The sequence below is a fragment of the Sinohyriopsis cumingii genome, chromosome 17 (genome assembly GCF_028554795.1).
Source record: "Sinohyriopsis cumingii isolate HCF-2022 chromosome 17, ASM2855479v2, whole genome shotgun sequence".
In the NCBI taxonomy this organism is placed as follows: domain Eukaryota; kingdom Metazoa; phylum Mollusca; class Bivalvia; order Unionida; family Unionidae; genus Sinohyriopsis; species Sinohyriopsis cumingii.
In genome coordinates this window covers 97,053,269-97,078,248 of record NC_142977.1, presented here as the reverse complement: position 1 = coordinate 97,078,248, position 24,980 = coordinate 97,053,269, and the positions used below count along the sequence as shown (strand labels likewise).

Below are 24,980 nucleotides of genomic sequence, written 5' to 3'. Positions count from 1 at the left end.
CTGCTTTGTCCTTGATTTTTGACGTAGATACGAAATTAAAGCTTTCACCAAGACCGTGAACCAAATTGAACGAGGTGTTCCGGTACCTTATCAGTTCCCTTCATGTTTGAATCAACACGTTCGTTTCATGCCTTCATCAAGACTTCCTTAGGACGTTGTTGTTAGATGAATATATATTTAGAGAATTTATTTTTCTTGCGCGATGCCGCATCCTTGAAAGCATGCAAACGTCAAGTCATCGTAGGTTTAAAATAGGTGCTATCATACGAAAAACAGATTTAAACGTATCTCCTAAACCATGTCCTCGTTGTCGAGCGACTCCTTGGTACATAGGATACATCTATCATATTAAAGTTTGCTGGAGAAGCGTTTTCAGAAATGTAGTTTCACTGTAACCTTTCCTTTCGAGAGTAAACTTTTTGTCCAAGAACTCCATTTATACTGATAATGACACTGTCAAACTGAGATTTGTTGATATGACAACAATGAGAATTTATACATTCTCGGTGAACTTGTAACGTGTTTCTTCTGTTATGTATATTTATATGTGTGCTTATTTTTGTCCATTATTGCAAGTTGCACTTGAAATAACCTAAACAAAATGTTTACATAGCTAACTTTTGTCCATGATTATAAGTTGGAAATAGAATGTTTACACAGCATTTGAGTTTGAAATATACTACACCCAATCTTATTTACAATTAGTCTGGAATTTTCCGTTTAAAAAGTAATATGTAGGTCAAGTGAAAAGGTATATATATATATATATATATATATATATATATATATATATATATATATATATATATATATATATATATATATGAATTTGAGAAAGAAATAATTCATTCCTATTTTAGACCAGTCTTGTTTAATGTTGTGTTCAGATGAATTATTTATTTAAAATAATAGAATTACTGAAGTACTCAGTAACTTTTGGATTTATACACACTACATTGGATTACTGTGAACTCATTCAAGGACATTCTGGATTGCGTCATTATGTTAAACTAGGACATTCATGACTATTTGAATTCATTCGAAACAGTCTATATTTTTGGAGTTGTGATAGGAGATTTGGGATTCTTTACGATTTTTTTTAAACCTGCAAGCATCTCTTGTATTTTAAGACGGCGAGCAATGTCTGGTACTCTATCGATACACTTTATTGAGTTTTCTCTGGTGCTTTGCAGAATTGACGGCAGAACATCCTTCATGAATTCTCTTGAAATATATATTCAACTGGGGGTTTGCTTCCTTGGTGTATTGGATTCGTAAATGAACTTGTTTGCTGCTATTTTGTCGAGAAAAATTATTTATCTCCAATCACATTTTTGGCTTCATTCCTGACTTGAGTGGGATAAATGATTTCTTCCAAAGCTGCTTACCAGTGATCTTAGTGATCCAATTGCATAGCTTGATGTAAAGGGAATAATGTGCTTTTAGGAAATACAACCATAGAACTGTCGCTAAATAATGTTAAATAAAATTTGATCATTTATAGTTCGGCGGTTCTGGTCTCTGAAGAGTGACTCGTTGTCAAATGAGAGTGAAGTTCCAAGTGTTCCAGAAGAAGGCTTCCACTGTAATTAGAAGCGTTTTCATTGGACTGGCTTAGGCAAATATTCTGTTGTTGTTGTTAGTGTCATCTATATTTCAACGAAGGACTGTGAAGACGATAACCATATAGAACTACTTAGTAATATAATCTACACTGGCTTATTTCCTTGCGGCAGATTAAACTTTCCAATTGTTGCTCCAGTGATAGAATGCACCACAAAGATTTTGCTTGCAACTTTTGACGTCACACCCACATTTATGATGCTGCTGCTTTTATTGTTCTTGAAAAGAAGATGTAAGTGTGTTTCAGGGCATGTTGTCAACTTCTACTTCATTTTACTGAATCTAAAGAATCTAAGCTGGGTGTATATCCTTTCCAACGAACTTTCACTTCTTTTAGCAGATGTTTTCTCATTTTACGTGTTCTTTGATCGGCAGTGCTTTCGATATCGTACACGTCGCCGTTTTCTTAGTCACTCGCTGATACTCAGGCAAGTACAATGCTCCTACAAGTATTTATCTGTTAATATTTTTCAATTTATAGCTTTGTTTTACCAATGCGAATGAAATATCCTGTATTTAATATATTGTCTTCTTGGAGGATGCCTCAAACGTTGCTTACTGGTATTGGTTGTTATTTACCAACTGGTGTCATTGCCCAAACTAAATCTACCACAAGAACATAAAACGGTAGAGCTCGTGAAAATCCAAAGCCGGGTATTTTTGCAAAGGAGACGATCCGTAAAACATAGCAACAATCAACAACTGTAACACCTTCAAATGCTGTAGTTTAGGTATCTTGAATAAAAATCGCATACAAAAATATAGTAAATATCATTTAGCACGCATCATTAGACAGTTTACAGTTTCATTCAGCATGTGAATGCAAAAGCGAGATGTTACAAGAGAGGGATATAAAATGTCACTCGAAGTGATATCTAGACTGGTATTGCCTTTGACTATGTCTGATTGTACCAATGACTTTTTTATTGAGAGAGGTGTTCTGCTTGATAGATATTTCTGCAGGTTACATATAAATCTTGCAACATGCTTTGCTGGTCAGGTACAACGTGAACTTAATTTTGGACAAGGTCAAGTCAAAATTGCAATTATACCTATCATTATCATGGAGAAAAAAATTAACAACAGATACAAATTAATGATACATAACAAAGCTCTGTTACAACCTTTAAAGTGTATATAATCTTTTTTTCTCTAAACAATAAAAAATCATTTTGCGCCTATGTAAGCTTAAATTATGAAGGAATATAATGTTAATTTTCGTCTTCCTTGCATTATAATATTATACAAGAGTTTGGGAGACGTGCCGAGCACGTGGCTCGTGGATTGTAGAATCAAGGTGCTCACTGATTTTGGGGATGCATTTCTATTTTTTAACTCGTATAAACAATAACATTTATAAGCAAAATATGTTTTAATATTTAATGGAAATATCTCGTGTAACTATATATGTAATAGCCCAAATTTGGGGCAAGAATACAGAGTTGAAGAGAACTTATCGATTCTTTACATTTTGTCACCATTAAAAGTATATATTTCTCTATCGTTTTTCCAGCTCTTAAAAAACTCGTAAAACAGATATCGTTGCACATGCTACTTTTGCAAGCGCTAGTCAAGACAAGTAAACACAATGGAGTAATATTAAAAATTTATGTTGATCATAAGAGATAGTTGGGCAAGCCGCTCTAGCAAGTCCTCATTCATTACTATAATAAATAGGGTTCTAATCAAATAGACCTTAAAATGGATATATTCTGATTGGTCGAGAAAAACAAATTTTATCGGGTCTTGACTTTTCAGAATGCCTATCACATACGGAACCGATCCTGACAAGAAGGTCCTAAAACTCGGGCAACCAGAAATAACACTTTCCCCGGGAGACCATATATCTGTGGAAACTGTTTCGCGGGAAAATAGTAAGACACGCTGGAAAAAGTATGAAGATACTGTCCAGCAACCTGACATGATAGAAAGACATAGAACTAAGAAAGAGTCATTTGTGAGGTCTAGGCGACACATCCAGTCAGCTCCTGTTTCGATTCGAAATTCTCGACAACCAAGGCTAATCTACTTACACAGTAACGGCAGTACATCAGCTGAGGGACCCAGTAGACCGTGGACAACCGTGCCAATGAGCAGCGCTGAGCAAAGGCAATCGGCAGCAGTGTCGAGAAGGAGTCGTTATCATAGACCGTGGACAGCAGTGTCAGGACAAAGTGGTCGGCAGGGATCATCTGCATGCCTTCGCTCTAATTTGACCAGCGCAGCGTCATCAAGGACGCCGTTATCACACAGAGTTCCGCCATACCTGTCTAATCATGAACATTCGATCTTGAGATTAGACGTATATTTACCAGAAGGAAAAAATAGGGGTCGGCTTGCATCACCTGTCAGTAATCAGGACGAAATCAAATGCATAAGCGGAAAGGACATATCCAAATATCATCTACTTGAAAAAATTAAGTCTCAGAAGTCACACAGGCGAGGCTTCCGCAAAAGAAATGAGTGTTCAAAGGAAAACACGGAGGAAACGGATAGTGAGTTAAAATCAGCACAACTTGCACAAAAGAAACTCCCATCAGACCTTGTAAGTATGTCTCTTAAATTTATAATGTCTCATCCATAAAACCTTGAATTATGGGTAAAAGGTGATGATTCAGCTTTCTCCTCTTCTTCCAACTTTTAATGGAGATTTTATTCTTGACACAAGTTGATAAATCAACTACTATGGACAAGACATACTTATTAAACATGACGTTGCCAAACTTAAGACGTCTTTAATGTAATGTGGGGGGAGGGGCTACTGAACTCTTCTTTGTATGTAAATAGATTTTGTTCTTGCTTTTTAATGTTAAATTCAGCATGATAAATATTTGTACACACTTGTATGTTACTATGTAATGGCATGGATGACTGTCCTACATCCACTTGGCAAGTTAGTTAGCGTGAATTACATGAGCAGAGTCTACATAAAGAATTCATTTCAAAGATATAATGTATATTGCAGCTTATGCGTTTTCGGAAAGGCGTTGTGACCGTTATAAGCGTGCAACGCCTGATGGAAGCCATGAAACAGCTAAGTGACAGTATGACGTCACGATCTGCGACAGAAGAACAGTGGCAGGCGCTCTATGGTAATGTACGAGCGCAAGAGTTGGTCTTCAATAAGGCGGCATTTGCTAAGGACAAGGTACTTCTATCATCTTGTATCATTATATATCAGGAGACATTGGTATCTTATATGTTAATTTCCGATATTCTACACGTCATCTGAGAAACTCATTGCAAAACATGTTTTTCTTTCTCTGTTACATTTGGAATTAGAAACGGATAACAACGTCATATCCGTCATCCAAATTTTTCATTGCAATGAATTTCTAAACGTGGTGGAAAATCACAACTCATGCTCTTCATGGAAAAATGTGTCCGAAAGATAAGTGCACAAGTTGTAATTTCATTCAACCAGACATTATCTTTATAAAGGCAAATGATCTATATTTCTTATACTGAAATTATGAACTGTACGGAGAGGCTGCATATAAAGCTAAATCACTTTATCTGGAACATATTTTTAGACATGTAAAGTCTGAATTTACATTTTTTTAATGATAGGATTTTTACAATTTAGAAAAAGTTAAATTTAGAAAAAGTTAAAGTTCCCAAGACACACTAATTACATTTCCTGCACTGGATACATCTAACAATACTCAAAATAAAATAACCAAGGTAAAATGTTTCGAATTTTTTCGCCCTTTACGCGTAAATTCTAAATTAATAGATGTTCATTTTGTTTGCTACTGCAGCTGCATTGCCATTAATTGTTAGAAATAGTTCAATGTTATGGTGGTGGTTGTAATATTTTAGCCAGTCTTTTCAAATGTACACGGGCATAACTTATTCTCACGTTTAATCTCTCTCCGAGTTGAGGTGTAAGTTTTCCTCCGTTTGTCTAAGACTTGTCTTAAGGTCTTTGAAGAGACGTTTGATTAAGCTCTCTGTCTTTCAAGAAACACACTGATTGATATATATATATATATATATATATATATATATATATATATATATATATATATATATATATATATATAGGGCCGGCGCCAGACCCCGCCAGACTATCTGGCGCCCTAGGCAAAGTTAGATTTTGGCGGCCCCCCAAAATTTATAAACAATAATTTTTTTTAAAAATGCGCCCCCTGAAATCAGCGCACTAGGCGGCTGCCTAGTTTGCCTATATGGTAGCGCCGGCCCTGTATATATATATATATATATATATATATATATATATATATATATATATATATATATATATATATATATATTGTATTGTTCACTCTTTCAGGCCTATAACAAGATGCCGGCTTGGGCGCTGCGCCTAATGAACACAGCTCCAGAGGAGAGAACTGAGGATGACTTAAACAAGTTGCATGCTCTCCTCAGAAACATGAAGAGCTTTGATAAATTTACTCAGAAGATTCAGCTGTCAATGTGCCGAGCTTTCCGATACCAAAGGTATACAATTATATCTATATTCCCATTTTTTTAGGTGTAGATAGATTTTGTTGTCTCTTTTATTTACTGTCCGATTCTGTTTACCCGAGGCATGCAGATGGCATTGAAGCGTATACATATTTTCTTGATAACAATCCTAATAATAGCGCACTATCTAGTGAAGATATTTGTAAAATAATAAAACTTATCTTGGAAAACAATTATTTTCAATTTGATAATATGAATTACATACAAATAATGGGTACGTCAATGGGTATTATTATGGCTTCTTCATACGCTTCCCTTTTCATGGGTAAATTAGAAAAAGATTTTCTTCAAAACGTAAAGTTTAATACATCTGTTTGGTTCAGATTATTAGATGACATATTTATGATCTGAAACCATTCAACTGAAAAACTGAAAAAATGTATTGATCGGCTATCATTATCACCCGACGATTACATTTACTTATACTGCATCTAGTACGCATGTTTCATTTTTTGATGTAAATGTAATTAAAAATATTGATAACACTATATCTACAAATATTCATGTCAAGGAAACTAATATCCACCCATATGTGGAATATTCTTCATGTCATCCCATGTCATGTAAAAACGGTATACCATATAGGCAGGCCAAAAGATATCGACGCATTATTTCAGATGATTTCCAAAACAGAAATTATCCTACACATATAATTGATTCTGCGCTGAACAAAGACCGTAATCTTACTCAACATGAGGCTTTAAACACAGCAAAATGCAAAATAGAGATTAATTCCTTTCAAAATACAATATAATCCTCCATTGCTTAATATAGGTCGTATAATTAATAAATATTATACTCTCCTAAATTTATCAAATAAAACCGGCGTAAAATCACTTTACAAAATTAAACCAATTCTCGCTTATAGAAGACCCAAGAATTTGCAAGATTTTTTAATTAGAACTAAACAGACATATAATAAAAAAGACACTTTTCGTCATCTAAATGTAACAGACACCGGTGCTTTCAATGTGCAAACATGAGAGAAAGTACTTCTTTCAGTAGTGCTAATACAAAAGAAGTATTTTCTCTACGTGATAACACTAACTGCATATCAACTGATATGATTTATTTAATAACATGTAAAAAATGTAACATGCAATATGTTGGACAAACACTTGAACAAGTTTCTAAGAGAATGAATAATCATTGCTTTCATATAAAAAATTATAGAGATCCTCAGTTTTCCTCTAATATTTCAACACACTTTAACACCAGTAATTACTCTCTACTCGATTTTTTTTTCATGCCAATAGATATTGTGCATGGTGACATGAATAGACTCATAAAAGAAACTTACTGGATTCATAAGTTAGATAATTTGTATCCTAATGGACTTAATGCCAATGCACTATATACAATTGTATAATTTAAATTGATATATTGTATATCCTTTATAACAATATAATTATATGTATTACTGTTTGTCTCTATTTTATTTTATTGTTTACCCGAGGTGAAATATTGGAAATAAAGGAATTACACGGATGACCTTATGGCGCCTTATGTACATGTTTTCAATCACGTGTCATTCACAGGAATGAAGATTCTCGATCTTTATTTCTTGATTTTGACATGAAGATGATTGGAGTTAAAATACTCTTTAAAACTAAGTAACCCAACTAACTAACCACTCGAGCGACCTACCAATGAAAATTAATGCATGAAGAAATAAACACAGAATTAAATGAATACAGTTTCTTTATTACTTTTTAAAAAAATAACAAGGTAGATAAGAGACTGAAAAATTTGTATTTTTATCCCCGTGCATAGAAGACTTCGAACCAAACTTTTACCTTTATGTGTTTTTAAGAGCTAACTTTATGAAGTATTTTTAAAACTCATGGTGTTACACACACACACACACACACACACACACACACACACACATATATATATAAACTTTCTTTCATAGTTTCAAGTTTGTGGAGCAAGTTATGTAAAGATAAGGTAAATTCAAAAAGGGATTAGCTCAGTAGCAACCGCGAAAATGAGGCTAAAAGTAATAACTAAAGTGTGTGACAAATTTTGATTATAGGAGGAAAATATTTACAGTATGCATAATGAATACAATATACATATCTTGCGATCAGTCGTTCTCGAATACATATCTTACAGAGTAATAAGTAACAGGGCACTTGTCTGACTGAGGCATTTTTATTGTTCTTAGGAGTCTGGTTTACCACTCAACAATAACAATATTTTACAATTCGTACAGGGTTGGTGGGGGAAATTGACAAGTTTTACACCGTGGAACGAATCTCGTTATACTATTCTAGCACTATTGAAACTTTTTAATTGTATCCACAGTGTTGAATCAGGAAGGATTGTGTTGAGGAAAGGCCATGTCGGACAGAACTTCTACTTCATTCACTCAGGGTCCGTCTTCGTCAACGTGGACGACGTAAACATACATGGAGAGCCATTTGTAAAAACAGAGGTCGTATTAAAAACGGGAGATTCGTTTGGTGTAAGTAAGATGGGAAGAGTGGACTTGAAATGCTTTCTCCGTCATCCATTTCAAGTACGAGAAATGAGACATTTGTGTTAACTTCTCTAAAGACCATGGGTATTTCAACATTTTCTGTGTTGCTAGTTATGTTTCATATTTACATGTGTGTGATGTATTCTTACACATGTTAAAGAGGGATGCAAGTTATTGTCAGAAAGAAAGTGAATGAAAACACATGGTTCTGTATTTATAACTTGCATTATGAGATTGTAAAATTAAATGTGCATACACCAGCCTACTCTTTCCGACATTGATAGAGCCGTAAGGAAGATAGAGAGTGAAAATAATTCCCTAGGTCAGTCGTACAAATATTGCAATGTCAAAGTATTTGGGTCCATAATTAAAACAAAGATAAACGTTGTCTTTGATGCTGGCCACTTTCGTGACATCGTATTGAACATAAATGATATTAGTGAACCAAAAATTTTCTATCTATTTACATCATAACATAACTATGTGGACAAAGTCTATAGTGTAAAGGTGCTAAGGAATTGAACAATGAGACATAGCGTATAATATAAAAATGTTTTGAGGCTGCAACCGCCATAAACAGAAATGCAGCAAATAGAGCTTGTTGCATATATATATATATATATATATATATATATATATATATATATATATATATATATATATATATATATATATATACATACATACACCATATCTACCAAGGTAGGGACAAAATTGCTTATCCATAAGAATACATTGATTGAACTTTATTTGTGTGAGTTATTAAGAAATACAAGCTCTTACATTTTTATCTCGATTCTACATACAATTAAATGATATATTACAATCCCTTATCAGTTTTACCATTTTTCACAGGAGCTTGCCTTGTTACAAGATATACGAAGAACAGCTACTATTTCAGTGCGGGAAACGTGTGAGCTCCTTGTTGTGGACAAAGACACGTTCGCAAGAGTTTGTCCAAAGTTATTCGAAAAGGAATTAGAGGAAAAACGTGATTTTCTCAGGTATGGTGAATATGGTTGATATGAATCTGTCAAACTATGTGTATCAACATTTTTCATGAAGATATAGAGAAATTTCCACATCCTGTAATTCATCGAGATTATATCAGACGATATTTAGAAATTTCATCCAGCTTAGATTAAATGCGTCTTCAGAATTTCCTTTCTTGAATTTCAGTCCTAGTACATGGTTAGATACGGTTTACCATGCACAATATTACTACAAATGAGCAACATCGTCTGCAAGAGTAATACACTCTCGTCTGCAAGATTAATAAACTATCGTCTGCAAGAGTAATAAACTATCGTATGCAAGAGTAATAAACTATGGTCTGCAAGAGTAATAACCTATCGTCTGCAAGAGTAATAACCTATCGTCTGCAATAGTAACAAGTATGGTCTGCAAGAATAATAACCTCTCGTCTGCAAGATTAATAAACTATCGTCTGCAAGAGTAATAAACTATCGTATGCAAGAGCAATAAACTATGGTCTGCAAGAGTAATAACATGTCGTCTGCAAGAATAATAACCTATCGTCTGCAAGAGTAATAAACTATGGTCTGCAAGAGTAATAAATTATGGTCCGCAAGAGTAATAAACTATGGTCTACAAGAATAATAACCTATCGTCTGCAAGTGCAATAAACTATTGTGTGCCAGAGTAATAAACTATCGTCTGCAAGAGTAATAAACTATTGTCTGCCAGAGTAATAAAATGTTGTCTGCAAGAGCTATACACTATCGTCTGCAAGAATAATAAACTATCGTCTGCAAGAGTAGTAATCTATCGTCTGCAAGAGAAATAATCTATCGCCTGCCAGAGCAATAACCTATCATTTACAAGAGTAATAAACTATCGTCTGCAAGAGCAATACACTATCGTCTGTAAGAGTAATAAACTATCGTCAGCCAGAGCAATAACCTATCGTCTGCAAGAGTAATGCACTATCGTCTGCAAGAGTAATAAACTATGGTCTGCAAGAATAATAACCCATCGTCTGCAAGAGTAATAACCTATCGTCTGCAATTGTAACAAATTATCGTCTGCAAGAATACTATCCTATCGTCTGAAAGAATTTTAAACTATCGTCTGCAAGAGTAATAAACTATCGTCTGCAAGATTAATTAAATATCGTCTGCAAGAGCAATACGCTATCATCTGCAAGAACAATAACCTATCGTCAGCCAGAGCAATAGACTATCGTCTGCTAGAGTAATAAACCATCGTCTGCAAGACTTATTAAATATCGTCTGCAAGAGCGATACACTATCGTCAGCAGGAGCAATAGCCTATCGTCTGCAAGAGTAATAACCTATCGTCTGCAAGAGTAATAAACTATCGTCTGCAAGAATACAAAAATATTACCTGCAAAAATGATAAAATATCATCTGCAAGAGTAATAAAATATCGTCTGCCAGAGTAATAAACTGTCGTCTGCAAGAGCTATACACTATCGTCTGCAAGAGTAATAATCTATCGTCTGCAAGAGAAATAATCTATCGCCTGCCAGAGCAATAACCTATCATTTACAAGAGTAATAAACTATCGTCTGCAAGAGCAATACACTATCGTCTGCAAGAGCAATAAACTATCGTCAATCAGAGCAATAGCCTATCGTCTGCAAAAGCAATAAACTATCGTCAGCCAGAGCAATAGACTATCGTCTGATAGAGTAATAAACTATCGTCTGCAAGAATACAAAAATATCACCTGCAAGAATGATAAAATATCATCTGCAAGAGTAATAAACTATCGTCTGCAAGAGTAATACACTTTCGTCTGCAAGAGTACTACACTATCGTCTACAAGAGTAAGAAATTATCGTCTGCAAGGTTAATTAAATATCGTCTGCAAGAGCAATACGCTATCATCTGCAAGAGCAATAACCTATCGTCAGCCAGAGCAATAGACTTTTGTCTGCTAGAGTAATAAACTATCGTCTGCAAGAATACAAGAATATCGCCTGCAAGAATGATAAAATATCACCTGCAAGAATGATAAAATATCATCTGCAAGAGTAATAAACTATCGTCTGCAAGAGCAATAAGCTATCATCTGTAAGAGTAATAGACTATTGTCTGCCAGAGTAATGCACTATCGTCTGCAAGAGTAATAAACTATCGTCTTCCAGAACAGTAAACTATTGTCCGCAAGACTAATAATATATCGTCTGCAAGAATAATAAAATATCATCTGCAAAAGTAATAAACTATGGTCTGCCAGAGTAATGCACTATCGTCTGCAAGAGTGATAAATAATCGTCTTCAAGAGCAATAATCTATCGTCTTCAAGATAAATAAACTATCGTCTGCCAGAGCAATTCTTATCATCTACAAGAGTAATAAACCATCGTCTGCAAGATTAATAAAATGTCAGCAAGAGTAATAAACTATGGCCTGCCAGAGTAATGCCTTATCGTCTGCAAGAGTAATAACCTCTCAACTGCAATATTAACAAAGTATCGTCTGCGATAGTAACAAAGTGTCGACTACAAGAGTAATAACATATCGTCTGCAAGAGTAATAACCTATTGGCTGCAAATGCAATAAACCATTGTCTGCCAGAGTAATAAACTATCGTCTGCAAGTGTAATAAACTATTGTCTGCCAGAGTAATAAACTGTCGTCTACAAGAGCTATACACTCTCGTCTGCAAGAGTAATAAACTATCGTCTGCAAGATTAATAAACTATCCTGTTCAAGAGTAATAATCTATCATCTTCAAGAGAAATAAACTATCGTCAGCCAAAGCAATAACATAGCATTTACAAGAGTAATAAACTCTCGTCTGCAAGCGCAATGCACTATCATCTGCAAGAGTAATAAACTATCGTCTGCAAGAGTAATAAACTATGGTCTGCAAGAGTAATAACCTATCGTCTGCAAGAGTAATGCACTATCGTCTGCAAGAATAATAAACTATCTATATTGCCAGCATGTTGAACTAAGAAAACATAGTTGACATTTTTCGTTATGTGATGTCTTGTTAATCTATCATGTTTCCAAACAGAATTGTCAGAAATAATTTTCTGTCTAGTATGTTTCCTTTAATCAGAAATGCCAAATTGAAATATTATGTACAGATCATCATAATTACAAAATGTTGACATGAAATATTTACATTATAAGGAAACTTTTCCTTGTTGTTTATGCCATATTCGTATATACTTAGTTGCTAGTTGTACGGATATTCGTTTTTATTGTTGGTGTTATTGTTTACTATTTTTTAAAATAAAAATAAGCCTTTGTATTTATTTCAGTCATTTAGAATTGTTCTCCCAAAGAGTATGGTCCAAAGAATCGATACAGAATCTGTGTTTAGAGGCACAGATACAAGAGGTAATAGTTTTAAGGACATCGTTTTAAGTATTACAGCATGGACGTTTTCAGTGTGACGTTATCATGGAAAATGATACTGAAAGTGTGACGTACATCTCGCTGCTTTCAGCAGATGTAATTTCTATGCATTTGTTACAAACGTTTGAATGCCCAATGAAAGTTTTAAAAAGTTTGTACTTATGAAGCTATATCATTTATGTTCAGAATAATATGTAAATTTTCGCACTCGTCTTTTTATACGGACATGATCGAATGAAATGGACTACTTTCCTCTTTCAACGCGTGTTATGTACTGACTTTTGTTACATTATGATATCAGGAAAAGAAATGTAAACCAACTACAGTATTGTAGCTTGATTAATATTTTCAGTTTTAATTCTTTTCCAGTACAAGACAAACAGAGTGATTGTTGCAGATAGTGCTGAAGATGAATGGATCTACATATGCATGGAGGTAGCGAGCAGAACATGCGTGTAATTAATAATGAAAGAACAAATTTAACAATTAAGAAAAATTCCAAGCAGTCTAATATTTACCATGTACACTTGCCTGCAGCGCACAGTCATAGAGAATTATATAATCTTCAATCAAAACAACATGATACATTTATGAAAAATATTTTACTTTCCACGTATATTTACCACCTTCAGTTTGATGATCGTGACTTTTGTTAGTGCTCCAGGAACACAGCTATTTCTAGTGATAATACTCGTTTATTGTTTGATTTATTTCTTTGCCCTACATTAACATTTCTTTAGTTTTCCTAGAGCCAGAATATTATTTTTAAGGTCAATGTATAAAACAATGATATAGAAGGTTAAAAAACAAACAAACACAGAAGCAATTTACGAAGAAAAATATATTTTTAAAAATCTTTTCTTCTCGTACTTGATTCTCATTTTCTACTCAGGAAATAAAAGACTCGCTCGCGTACTAGTGGAAGTGCAAGTTAGTGCAAATCATTCATTCTTCTCTCCCTCTGAGTGGACAAAGGAAACGTTATGTTTTTGTATGTATAAGCGGTTAGAGCTTCTAAAGATTAGGCGCTATACTACGATCATATTATTATTATTATTATTATTATTATTAGCCAAAAAGGAAACCAATTGTCATTGCATGTATTTCAGGCATCTTTTTAATGAAAGTAGCTATTGCCTAAAAATAACTAGCGAAAGGTCAAAATTTGAGAGAAAAAAATATGTGCTAGTATATCTCGCGATCTCCAAATACCATTACACTATTAACTTTAACATTTTATTAAACTGTACGCTTCCAAAGTCGTTAGGACTGTATTAATTAATTAAACCGCTATTCGCTTCATTTATTTTGTATGCTTCTTTAGGGTGAATGTCAGGTGATACGTCGCCTGAGGGTAGACAAAGACACTTTGAAGAAGAAGACGGGATCTCGGCTGAATTCCAGCACAACCATTGTAGTTTCTGATGATTTCCTAGAAATCATGAATACCTTTGGTGACGAGAGCACGTCAAAAGGTACTATATCCCGAAATATCATGTGGCTGATAAAAGTACTGGACCATAGCAAAATTTAAGTTAGTCTAATATTGTGTAAAACAACAAACAAACCAACAATAAAAATACACTATCTAAGTTACTGCATTATAACATTGAGAAACTCAAAGTCATTTTCTGCACCACTGCTCCAAACCATAAAAGTTGCAGTAGCAGCAACAAAAGTGAAATTTAATAAAGTAAAGCTGCATTAAAAAAAAGCTGGACCTCTTTCAGAACTACTCCATTCAAACAAACAAACAAACAAACAAACAAAAACGACGAGACCACTTTCTCTCAACTTCAGCATAAGAATCGACTGGAGTAATACGAGTAATGGATCTCCATGCTTCTCTCTAGTTATTTGCATACATACACGCGTTTTTGCTGAAAGTCTTTTTCAGCATGCTAACCATTTCTGGTATTTCTTCAAGCAAAGTTGAGGCAATGAAATTCTTTATTTTAGTATTTATTTTATTGGGCATAATAGTTTAGGAAGCAATGTGATGTTTTTGATTGATTGTTTGTTTGCTGGATTTTATTATTTTTGTTAGCTGGGGTTACACAGTAGTAAAAAATGATATAGTGTATTTTCATTCAATAGTCGAGAAAATGGTTTCATATTTTTTTTTTGTTGCAGTAAATGCGAAAATTTTCTTTTGTTCTTATATTTCGTAGTTTACAAAGTGGTGCAGGATTTTCACATTTGTATGTAGTTTATATTTTTATGTATTGGTATAATATGAACTATTTGAATTTTACTATGGTCCAGATCTTTAATTCGATATACGAGAAAGTGGTCTAGTGGTTTTATGCAGTCGCTTAGAAAGTGTTTCAACTTTCACTAGTATAATCTAAACTATTTTAAATTTCCTTATGGTCCTGCGTTTTGTTTTATTATCTTCAGTAGGTTAGAATGTAGATTCGTGGGTGTTTTTCACATAGTGGTATAGAAACGGTCCTACGTTGTATACAGTGGCACATGGCTTGCCGCCAGAAAGAAAACTTGGTGATAGACAAATTAATAAAGTTATTAAAATATGTTCTATTAGTGTCAACGAGTAAAAGTAATAAATACATAGTTTACACTAGAAATATAAATTATGAAAGTTTAGTTGCTCTTTGATTAAAACTTTTGTTATGTGTTTAAATATTATAGTAACGAAACTGGTTTTGCTCATAAAAATAAAATGTTTTGAGTTATGACATAAACCGCTCATCAGATTCTCTGTATGTGAAAAATTGTTAAAGCTACGATACAAATCACACACACACACACACACACACACACACACATACTCTGTATATAATATTTAAAAACATAACAAAAGTTATATAATATTAGGATAAGACTGAAATATTATTTCCTCATACAAGTTGTATGTACTCCAGACTTCTGAACATTAATAATTCTATACTCTGCAGAGTAACAAAAGATCCTTAAGGGGCCACCCAAGTAAACCAATTTGCCTGAACCCCCTATATAGCCCCCAGCTTCTCCCAAAAATTAAGTTTCATGATTTTCAGTAAATGTTAACATTCATACAGTTGTTAAGTGCGTTTACATTTTCTCGTACTCTCACCCTGTAACGTCCAATTAAATTGTTCTGTGCAACAATCTTCTAGCCTTGTAGCCAGCATGTTTGTGAAAGAAGCATCCCTAAAAAGCAGCACAAGGATGGTGTTAGTTTAAATGACATGTTCTAAAGATAATAGCAAAGTTTGGGCTTTTCCATCCAAAAGAGAGCCTTTCTTCTCGGGAAATGAGAACCTTTTTGCATCGAATGGAACAATGTGATAATTTAGAGTCCTTATTAAAGACGCATTTGTGAATATTTAGCAATATTTTATTTCATCTTAGTTTTTATAACAAAGCAGCAAGTTGAAATTAAGAGGACCAGGCCTTTAACTGGAGATAATATGCAGTAATTTAATCCAAATATTATCGAAACAATCTAGTTACTGTAAGCATTTTTATTGTTATGTTCTAATCCATTTTATGTTAATCCAAATAATTCACTCGATAGTATTAGCACATTTGCCAGGCAAAATGTGTGAACAGAAATAATGCAACACGTCCATTTCTGATCGAAGACTTGGTTATTACAAATTTCCTTAGATGGTGATACTATTTCGGATCCAGTCAATTCAAAGCAAGGAAAAGAGCGACTGCTGAATTCCATGGGACTGGAATACGTCCGATCTCGCAAAGTAAGTGCTGTGTTTTCTTTAGTTTTTTGAAAAGGGGGCGAGGAACAGTAATCATGTAATACACTCATGGAAAATTGTTCTTCGGAATTCCCGATGACAATCGTAGCATCCAATGTTGAGTAGAGACGGAATATTGGTCCAGTTCTTATAAAGGAACATAATTACACTGATCTATATTACATGAGGGTATGCCATTTCAATGGAGAGTTTACTGTGTTTAGGGAAATGTTATTTTGCTTCGACCATAGCTTTCGCTATCTTCCGATATAAAAATAAAGAGATACATAGTTTATACGTAAATTAAGCATGTAATAATATCAAAGAAATGTCTACATAGAAATGAAACTGAAAAACATGAAATATACTTGTATTCGTGTAATGATGGTATAGTTGTTGCTATGTGATTCATCGTAATAAACATAACGTTGGCTTAATAAATGTGCTCAATAAATAAAGTTAAAGGTAATAGATACAAACAATTTCATTACATTCCTTTTATTTTCTTTAAGCTTTCCCTGGAAGATATTCGCAACCTCATACAAAAACAGGTATCGTTCATATGAAATTGGTAAATCAATTTGTACAAGTCTTTTCTCATGTTCAACCCATTTCTCTGACGTTACACGTCCCATCACATGTGTCCTTACTTTGTTACTCTTTCCATACTTTTACATCACATATAAATGCGGGAAGCCTCATGCAGCCTGCGTCAGTTAAAATTTAATCCTAACATTACCACATCCAAAATTTGAACAAGAGTATTATTTACATGTTATTGAGCTTATTCTGGCATTAGCTTTAATTCCACAGAGTCCCCGTCCCCGGGTCTAAACCTTCAAGGTGACATGTTTTCCAGCCATTTGTACTATATTAGATTTTTCCGCTTCTACAAAACTAATTTATTTTATTTTCAAGAAATCGTTCAGCTGGACGATAATTAATTCTTAAAATTGCAAATAATTAACAATGTTTTCGCCTAAGTACACTATTAGATTATTCTTGCAATGCTTGACATTGACATAGCCAATTATTGAATAAGAGTAAATTGTTTTTGCAAAGCTCTATAATAAAACATTCTACCAGTAATCGAATTGATCAAGCATCAAATAAATTGTCCAGTGAAATATCTTGTACAGCTGGCAGTATCATCATCCCAGTTAAAACAGCCTCATGACATCTTTAAATATGCATCGGTGGGGATTATGTTGATCTTGTTTTGAAGAAAGCAGAGAAGAAGTAGACTGCCAATCATGGCCTTAGGATTTGTCTCCCACTTTTGTTCATTTCTACATCATACAAATTCTACCTCCTACCTTTTTGTATTTATAGCTCCAGAAGCAATTACACGAGGATGACGAAAATAAAGAGACGGGATCAAATAGTGTGTCACACGGTCCTTTAACTCTAACCTCGCTCATAACTCAGGCAGAGAAGTCCTTCGTCGGGAAGAAATTGGTTTATCTGATTGTCAAAATAATGGGCGGAAATGACATCTTCGTAAGTTAAGCTTCCGAAAAAGGAATGTACATGGTGGGTACTTAAAAGCAATGACTAAAGTCTCATTTTTACTCCATTAAGCTCCCTTCATTAAAAAAGTAATTTTGTTTAAATTATATGCTTATTTATTTTTTCTAGAGATCTGCATAGAAAGCCATGTTATGTTTAAGTTCCCTATGAAATTTTAAAGCGAACACTCAGCAGAGAACAGCAGTGTTCAGCATTTTGACAATTATAAACATAAAAAAGAAAACAGACAGAAACAGGAAAAGCTGTTTTACATCGATGTTTTCGTCGATTGGGTTCCTTTTCACGAAAAAAAAATATTTAAGAGATCCGGAAGTTAAGAAATGTTTTTATGCCAAGACAACGCTCTGCCTGGTGCTGATTTTCTTCTTTATTTCTGAAACGCAAAAATTAAAAACCGTTTTTTTTCCTGTTCGTTGCTGAAATTGATAGGGAAAATATTATTTTAAAAAAATAAAAAACATAACAGATTAAAGTATTTATCATCAGTCATTTTAGTCTTTACAATATTAAAGTGCTTGAAAAAATATAAACACTTGAAAAGAAATTCTAAACTAAAGTCATTATTAATTAACGTTTTTTCAAACTTTAATTTCATGTAATACACTTTTAATTATTTTGAAAATATATGTTCATCACCTACAAAGTACTACCATCATTTGCAGCACAATTTTTAAATGAAAATAGGACTCCTGTGCACACCATTTTCTTACCACGTACACACAAAACATGCAAAAGAACCAACAGAGTTTATATAGCGGCGATTTAGTAGACTTGATCATTCATGTAAAATTGTACAATACGTTTTACGGTAGCTACTCAGCACGACACGGCAGTGTTATAGTTTGCTACAAACGTCTTGCAGCGCAAATTGTTTGAGAAATAAAGATTTGGCAGTAGGAGTCAGTCACGTTATTTCCGTCTGGATGTCTGAGGCAGATTAATCCCTGTTGCGTCATGTAGTGGAATATAGGCTGGTATATTCAGCCAGAAAAAAATGCTGGAATAACACTATACAGAAGTGTTTTAAAACGAGAGCATCGATAAATAATTTGTAATGTTATACATGTATGTATGAAATCCAGACTAACAGTAAATAAATAATTTTTATTCTTCCAAATATTCCTTGCAATTTTGATGGAAATTGATTTTTATTTTCGATTAAATATTGAGTTAAAGCTTTTTGATTCGGATCTGATTACTCTACATGAAGGTAAGCAGGACCGACTTCTGCCTAACAGATGTGATTAAGTACATGCAGGATAAAGCTAGAAACTGCACTTATATTAATTCTCTATGACTTGCAGGGCACATAATTTCCTGTCCTGAAATAAAAGACGACAATCTCATACATGTAATATAGGCACAGGTGTAAGATGACAAAGGAAAGACGATACTACTGCGACAAAGCTATTTGCTGCAGCTGTTTTCAACATGGAAGATCAGTTCAACCTAATCAAAGACTTTTATATGAATGGATTAATGCTGATAACGTGCTGATGAAAAGAGCTCTGGCTTTCTTAATTGTTTGTACTTAAAAGATACTCGTTTCTTTTTCCGAATTATGTTGTGAGATTACTTACCGGGCTTTTAACACCACCACTCCTCCATAAGCAAGGTCTCTAATACCGCTAACTGATACCTTTCTGCTTAAAGTTCATACCGGTAACATTTCAAACAAATTTAAATTAATGTGTTCAAATTCTATCAGTTACTCTTGGTTATTATGAAATGAATTTATTGTAACTAAGAACCACTTTGTTTCTAATTGTTGTCTCAGACGTCTTGACTATATGTACAAATCATGTACATAATATGCAAAGAATAAAGAAACTTCTCATATGTACACGAAGATTAACTTTAGATTACATCATGTATGAACGATACAAATGAAATATACACACATTTATAAATATTGATCAATTGGAACCTCTGTTTCTCTGTCAGGAAATTATACAATTGCAGTTTCTATAATCGACAGGATAATCGAGCACTTGTAGCTTAGTAGTCTGTCTTATTATGTGTGGTCATTGGTACCTGAAACTGCAATTTTCCCTCATCGACAACCAGAAACAGAATTTGATATATCACCCAGACATGTTTATGTTATCATACAAAATATTATATCACAAACATGTTAATCGAACAAGAAACATGAAGAGCGCAGTGTTTTTATTACGTCAGTATTGTCAGCTTTTTTCTGATTAGTTGTTTCTCAATATCTCAGGCTTTGCACTCGATCCTCGATGATAGCCAGACTTACACTTCTCGGACCAAGAGCATCAACAGCTTCATCTTGGTCAGCTGTGGAGTACGCGTGCTTAGGATCAAGAGGAGCTGTTTCTTCAAATACGCATGCCCCGAGGCTCTCAACCACGCTAGGACACTGGCTGCAAAACAAAGGTAATTTGCCATCTTAAGATCGGCTGTCACTCATTTTTTATTGCTCGAAGTTCGCTGAAATAGACATGTTGCATTTATGTTTAATTAGGTTGGCGTTGTTTTTTCTCCAGTGTTGTTTCAGTGGCAAATGCTTATTTTTCTTTTTGTTCTGCAATGTTCTTTTTATGAAGAGATAAGCCTTTGTAAGTGCTACATATAAACATAAAATTACGATAAAATACATTCATAAGTTAGGAACATAAATGATCAGTTTTCAAAACAACTATTGAAATGAAAGACCTTTTAAATCGAGAAATGTTCAACGGTTATCCTCTTGATTTTCTTTTCAGTTTAGTGCAACTGTAACGGCATGTCTAAAATACTTAGCTTCATAAAATTTCTATATAAGACGTAAAGCCCCCGCACACAAACATGCTAATTTTTTCCCGATATTCTTGCACGCTGAAAGGATAATAATTGTATAAATTACAGTTTATTTTGCATGGAAACGTATTTGCAAAATAAATGGTCCGGTGAAATGCTTTTCTTTGACGGCCTTAATAATAGGGTTAGGAACGTAAAATAATCAGACCGTTCGTAAAGAAACATACATGTAATCTCGATCCTGTTTGCCTAATATCCAGAGGAGCGGAACACGTACCCGTTTAGACAGCTATTTAGGAACACGTATTCGTTTAGACACTTATACTCTCGAATTTGTACTCATTTAGACTGATATTCATAAACACGTACTCATTTAGACACTGATATTCAGGAACACCTACTCTTTTAGACTGATATTCAGGAACACGTACTCATTTAGACTGATGTTCATAAACACGTACTCATTTAGACACTGATATTCAGGAACACGTACTCATTTAGTCACTGATATTCATGAACATGTACTTATTTAAACTGATATTTACAAACACGTATTGAGACACTGATATTAATGAACACGTATTCATTGAGACACTGATATTAAGGAACACGTACTTATTGAGACACTGATATTAAGGAACACGTACTTATTGAGACACTGATATTAAGGAACACGTACTCATTGAGACACTGATATTAAGGAACACGTACTCATTGAGACACTGATATTAAGGAACACGTACTTATTGAGACACTGATATTAAGGAACACGTACTTATTGAGACACTGATATTAAGGAACACGTACTCATTGAGACACTGATATTAGGGAACACGTACTCACTGAGACACTGATATTAAGGAACACGTACTCTTTGAGACACTGATACTCATTATTTGAGATGCTAAAATTGTAGCAATTTAGAGAACAACAAACTAATTTTAAACGGTTCTCAAAACCTTCAAATTAAAGAACACCCTTGTCTCACAAGTATGGGTATCACTGACACGTTTACAAACAGAGACGCAAATCGCAAATCATTTTTTCAACTATAACTATCATGTTCCAAGAGTTGATTGCTCCAGTCGTCTGTTTGCTATTTTTCTAAATGGATATAAAATATTTTGAACGCAGACAGTCCTTCATATTTGAATGGAATGGTAAATCTTCCAGAAAATAAGAAGACAAAACGAAAGGGGTATTTGTGCCAAAGGAGTACGGTATTTTAATCCAAATATTAATTTTGGATAATAAAAAATATTCTCGGATATTTAGAATGAATTTCATTCTTTATTTTTAAGGGAAAAATAATTGCAATTTTAATTTAAAATTGGACAAAGCAACCGAATAGATTATTTTCTTCATTTTTCGTTTATGTTTTTTCTTTGGGGTATAGAGGTTCTTAAGTGTAATATGTGTTTCCCACGAAGAACAATGGAATACCTCGAACGACTGTCTCCAACAAATTGTACAATGAGATACATTGTTCTAATTACGAACATGCAGTGCTCTGCATACGAAAGGTAGCTTTTAGCAAAACTTTAACGTGGTTTTCAAAGTAAAATGCACTTGTGGTGATTTATTCAAGTTCTCCACTCATGTAGTATTCTAATTATCCCAGCGGATGGAGTAAATTGACTGTGGTAGGGGTACTATGTTCGAATCTCAGCGGAAGATGGTTATTTCTGCTTTATCTATCTGACCAATATTATTAAAATAAATTGCACATAGTTTAGTGTTTGATGTACCATATTTTCGAACAACGCAATCTTGGTAGCTTTGTCATTAACTTGCAGCCGATTCCGATTTTATGCAAACCGAACTAATATATTCGATTTACAGTTAGTATCAGGTTAAATCATAAGACTAGTCATGCAAAGATTTGATCGGGAACAAACACTAAACAAATCCTACCTTCCGTGTTTAGTCCAAATACAGCTTATACTGCTTGGACGGAAGTATAAAAATCGAAGTTTACTTGATCATAATTTAGAAATGGTTTTCCAGCAAGTGAAGTAAAGTAAGCAAGCGTGTGGCAGTATCAGTCTTTCATATAATCATCTCTGTCGTAAATGATCCCACTAGAGAAAAATTATATTTTTAAAGAATATCACAGATATATACAGCAGTGAGATTGGAAACAATATTGCTTTGCTTGATTCTATATTGAATTCATCCATACAGCTTTCATTCCACTTTGCTTCTATAGGTACCCCAGTGATGAAGTTCTGTATAATTCATACCATGACCACATCTGTTGGGATCAATACAAACAGGAACTGCTACGACAAGTGCTTGGTTACTCAATGTATGACAAGAACAATTCGGTTGAAAGCAAAAGGTCAAGATCCCGTAATCTAGTGACACGTGATAACAACTTATCTCGAGCTGATCAGAAATTGATGGAGGAAGTTATTTTGTCAACTAAATGTGTTATACCAGAAGTGAAGGAAACAGAGAAATATCAACCTCAAAGACACTCATCAACTGCTACAGGAAATCTGCGAAAACCGTACCTTCCATCAGGGTTATGTCGCGACAAGGGAAGACATTTCCAGCGCCAGACAGGACACGAATTTAAGACAATAGAAGAGGCGGACGAGTTAATGATGTCCAATGCTCCTTTAGTTATAAACAGTTTCTTATGACAACAGTTTTATCTGTAAATCAAATTGCAATCGCCATACAACAGAAAGGTTGTTTAAGGAAATATATTGATAATTTATCTTATTACATAAAGACTCACACAGACGTTTTTATAATCATGCAAACTATGTTAGATGTTGTTGTACGTATAAAATTATCGGGCTTGATGATTGTTCCACAAGAATAGCTGCTTTACGATAATAAGATGATGACCGATTTGTCAGTTTATTCTTTGGATGTAATACAGTTCTTAATTAGCTTGATATTTACGTTGGGCCAACAAAGGTTTTTTCATGAGGGATACTTTGGAAATTGTCTTTGCACCAAGATATTGTGAGTGGAATGAGAATGAGTGCCTGCATCGTGCAGATGACTTTTACTGAAGCGACGAAATGTAAGATGTTACAGATGAAATATCTGTCCCAAATATGAGCATTTACACCATGAGCATTTTCTTATGTTGTTCTTGTCTTGGGGTTTTACGCCATTTTGCAAATGATGAGTTTGCTATACATGACATAACAAACCCCCTGTGGGGATAAATTGGCCATATTCTGACAGACGAGACCATTTTCCCCCAATTCGTTTTCGTCAGTCGCGTCAAAATTGACCGCCATAATGTTCATTGAAAACAAAAAATTCCAGTAGGCGGGGTTAAAATATTTTTTCCACGATTGCATTCCCATTAGTAAAGATAATTCTGCACAGTCATTTCATGGGCTTATTTGGACCAATCAGATCACATAAAGTGATATGTAACACGATGTGATCTCAAAAATATGAAACTGCACATAATATAAGGAAATCTATACCGACTATGTGATAGATTATGTTACGAATCTATCGCTTTTAAACTATGTAACAGTCAAGAGCGAAAACCAAAAAATTTGATAAATTTCAACTAATAATTTATTTCCAAGGAATACAAATTTGAAATTTAAAAATTAACTCGCATTTGTAAATTAAATCCCAGATAGTACTAATATTTTTATCACAATTGCAAATGAATAAAATTCCAACTGAATTCCAGTGATATTCAAGATGAGTTTCAATATTGAATGTGCTGATGTACCTTAAGTTTCGAATGTGTTAATGTGCCATCATCCTGAAGAGTGATGATGTAGTAAGAGTATTTTGATATATTTCATTAATATACTCCAAAAAGTTATTATCTGAATTAACTATAATTCCAGATTAATGCTTCAGTCCAAGAATATTATTGATGAGCACGTTGTATTTCCAGTGAATAATAATTTGATCAAATAATTTCACCCTAATGAAAAAGTGAACACAACAAGAAGACTGATTTTACTTCAAGATGTTCAAGCAAGAATGGATAATTTCTGAAATAAACAGCATACATTATAAAGCTCAGACACA

At 33.9% G+C, this 24,980-nt stretch overlaps 1 protein-coding gene across 1 annotated transcript in view; it reads left to right on the top strand.

Moving 5' to 3' along the window:
- Positions 1 to 24,048, top strand: part of LOC149779496 (uncharacterized) — a 36,339-nt gene extending 12,291 nt beyond the window's left edge. Inside the window, exons 2-14 of the mRNA XM_089940186.1 lie at positions 3,382 to 4,168; positions 4,589 to 4,771; positions 5,921 to 6,090; positions 8,428 to 8,587; positions 9,458 to 9,606; positions 12,864 to 12,942; positions 13,330 to 13,395; positions 14,285 to 14,435; positions 16,573 to 16,664; positions 17,174 to 17,212; positions 17,994 to 18,161; positions 20,416 to 20,591; positions 23,164 to 24,048. Coding sequence (XP_089796312.1) covers positions 3,383 to 4,168; positions 4,589 to 4,771; positions 5,921 to 6,090; positions 8,428 to 8,587; positions 9,458 to 9,606; positions 12,864 to 12,942; positions 13,330 to 13,395; positions 14,285 to 14,435; positions 16,573 to 16,664; positions 17,174 to 17,212; positions 17,994 to 18,161; positions 20,416 to 20,591; positions 23,164 to 23,602 — 2,658 coding nt within the window. The 5' untranslated portion in view covers position 3,382 and the 3' untranslated portion in view covers positions 23,603 to 24,048. The remainder of the gene's footprint in view (positions 1 to 3,381; positions 4,169 to 4,588; positions 4,772 to 5,920; positions 6,091 to 8,427; positions 8,588 to 9,457; positions 9,607 to 12,863; positions 12,943 to 13,329; positions 13,396 to 14,284; positions 14,436 to 16,572; positions 16,665 to 17,173; positions 17,213 to 17,993; positions 18,162 to 20,415; positions 20,592 to 23,163) is intronic.
- Positions 24,049 to 24,980: the final 932 nt, after the last annotated feature.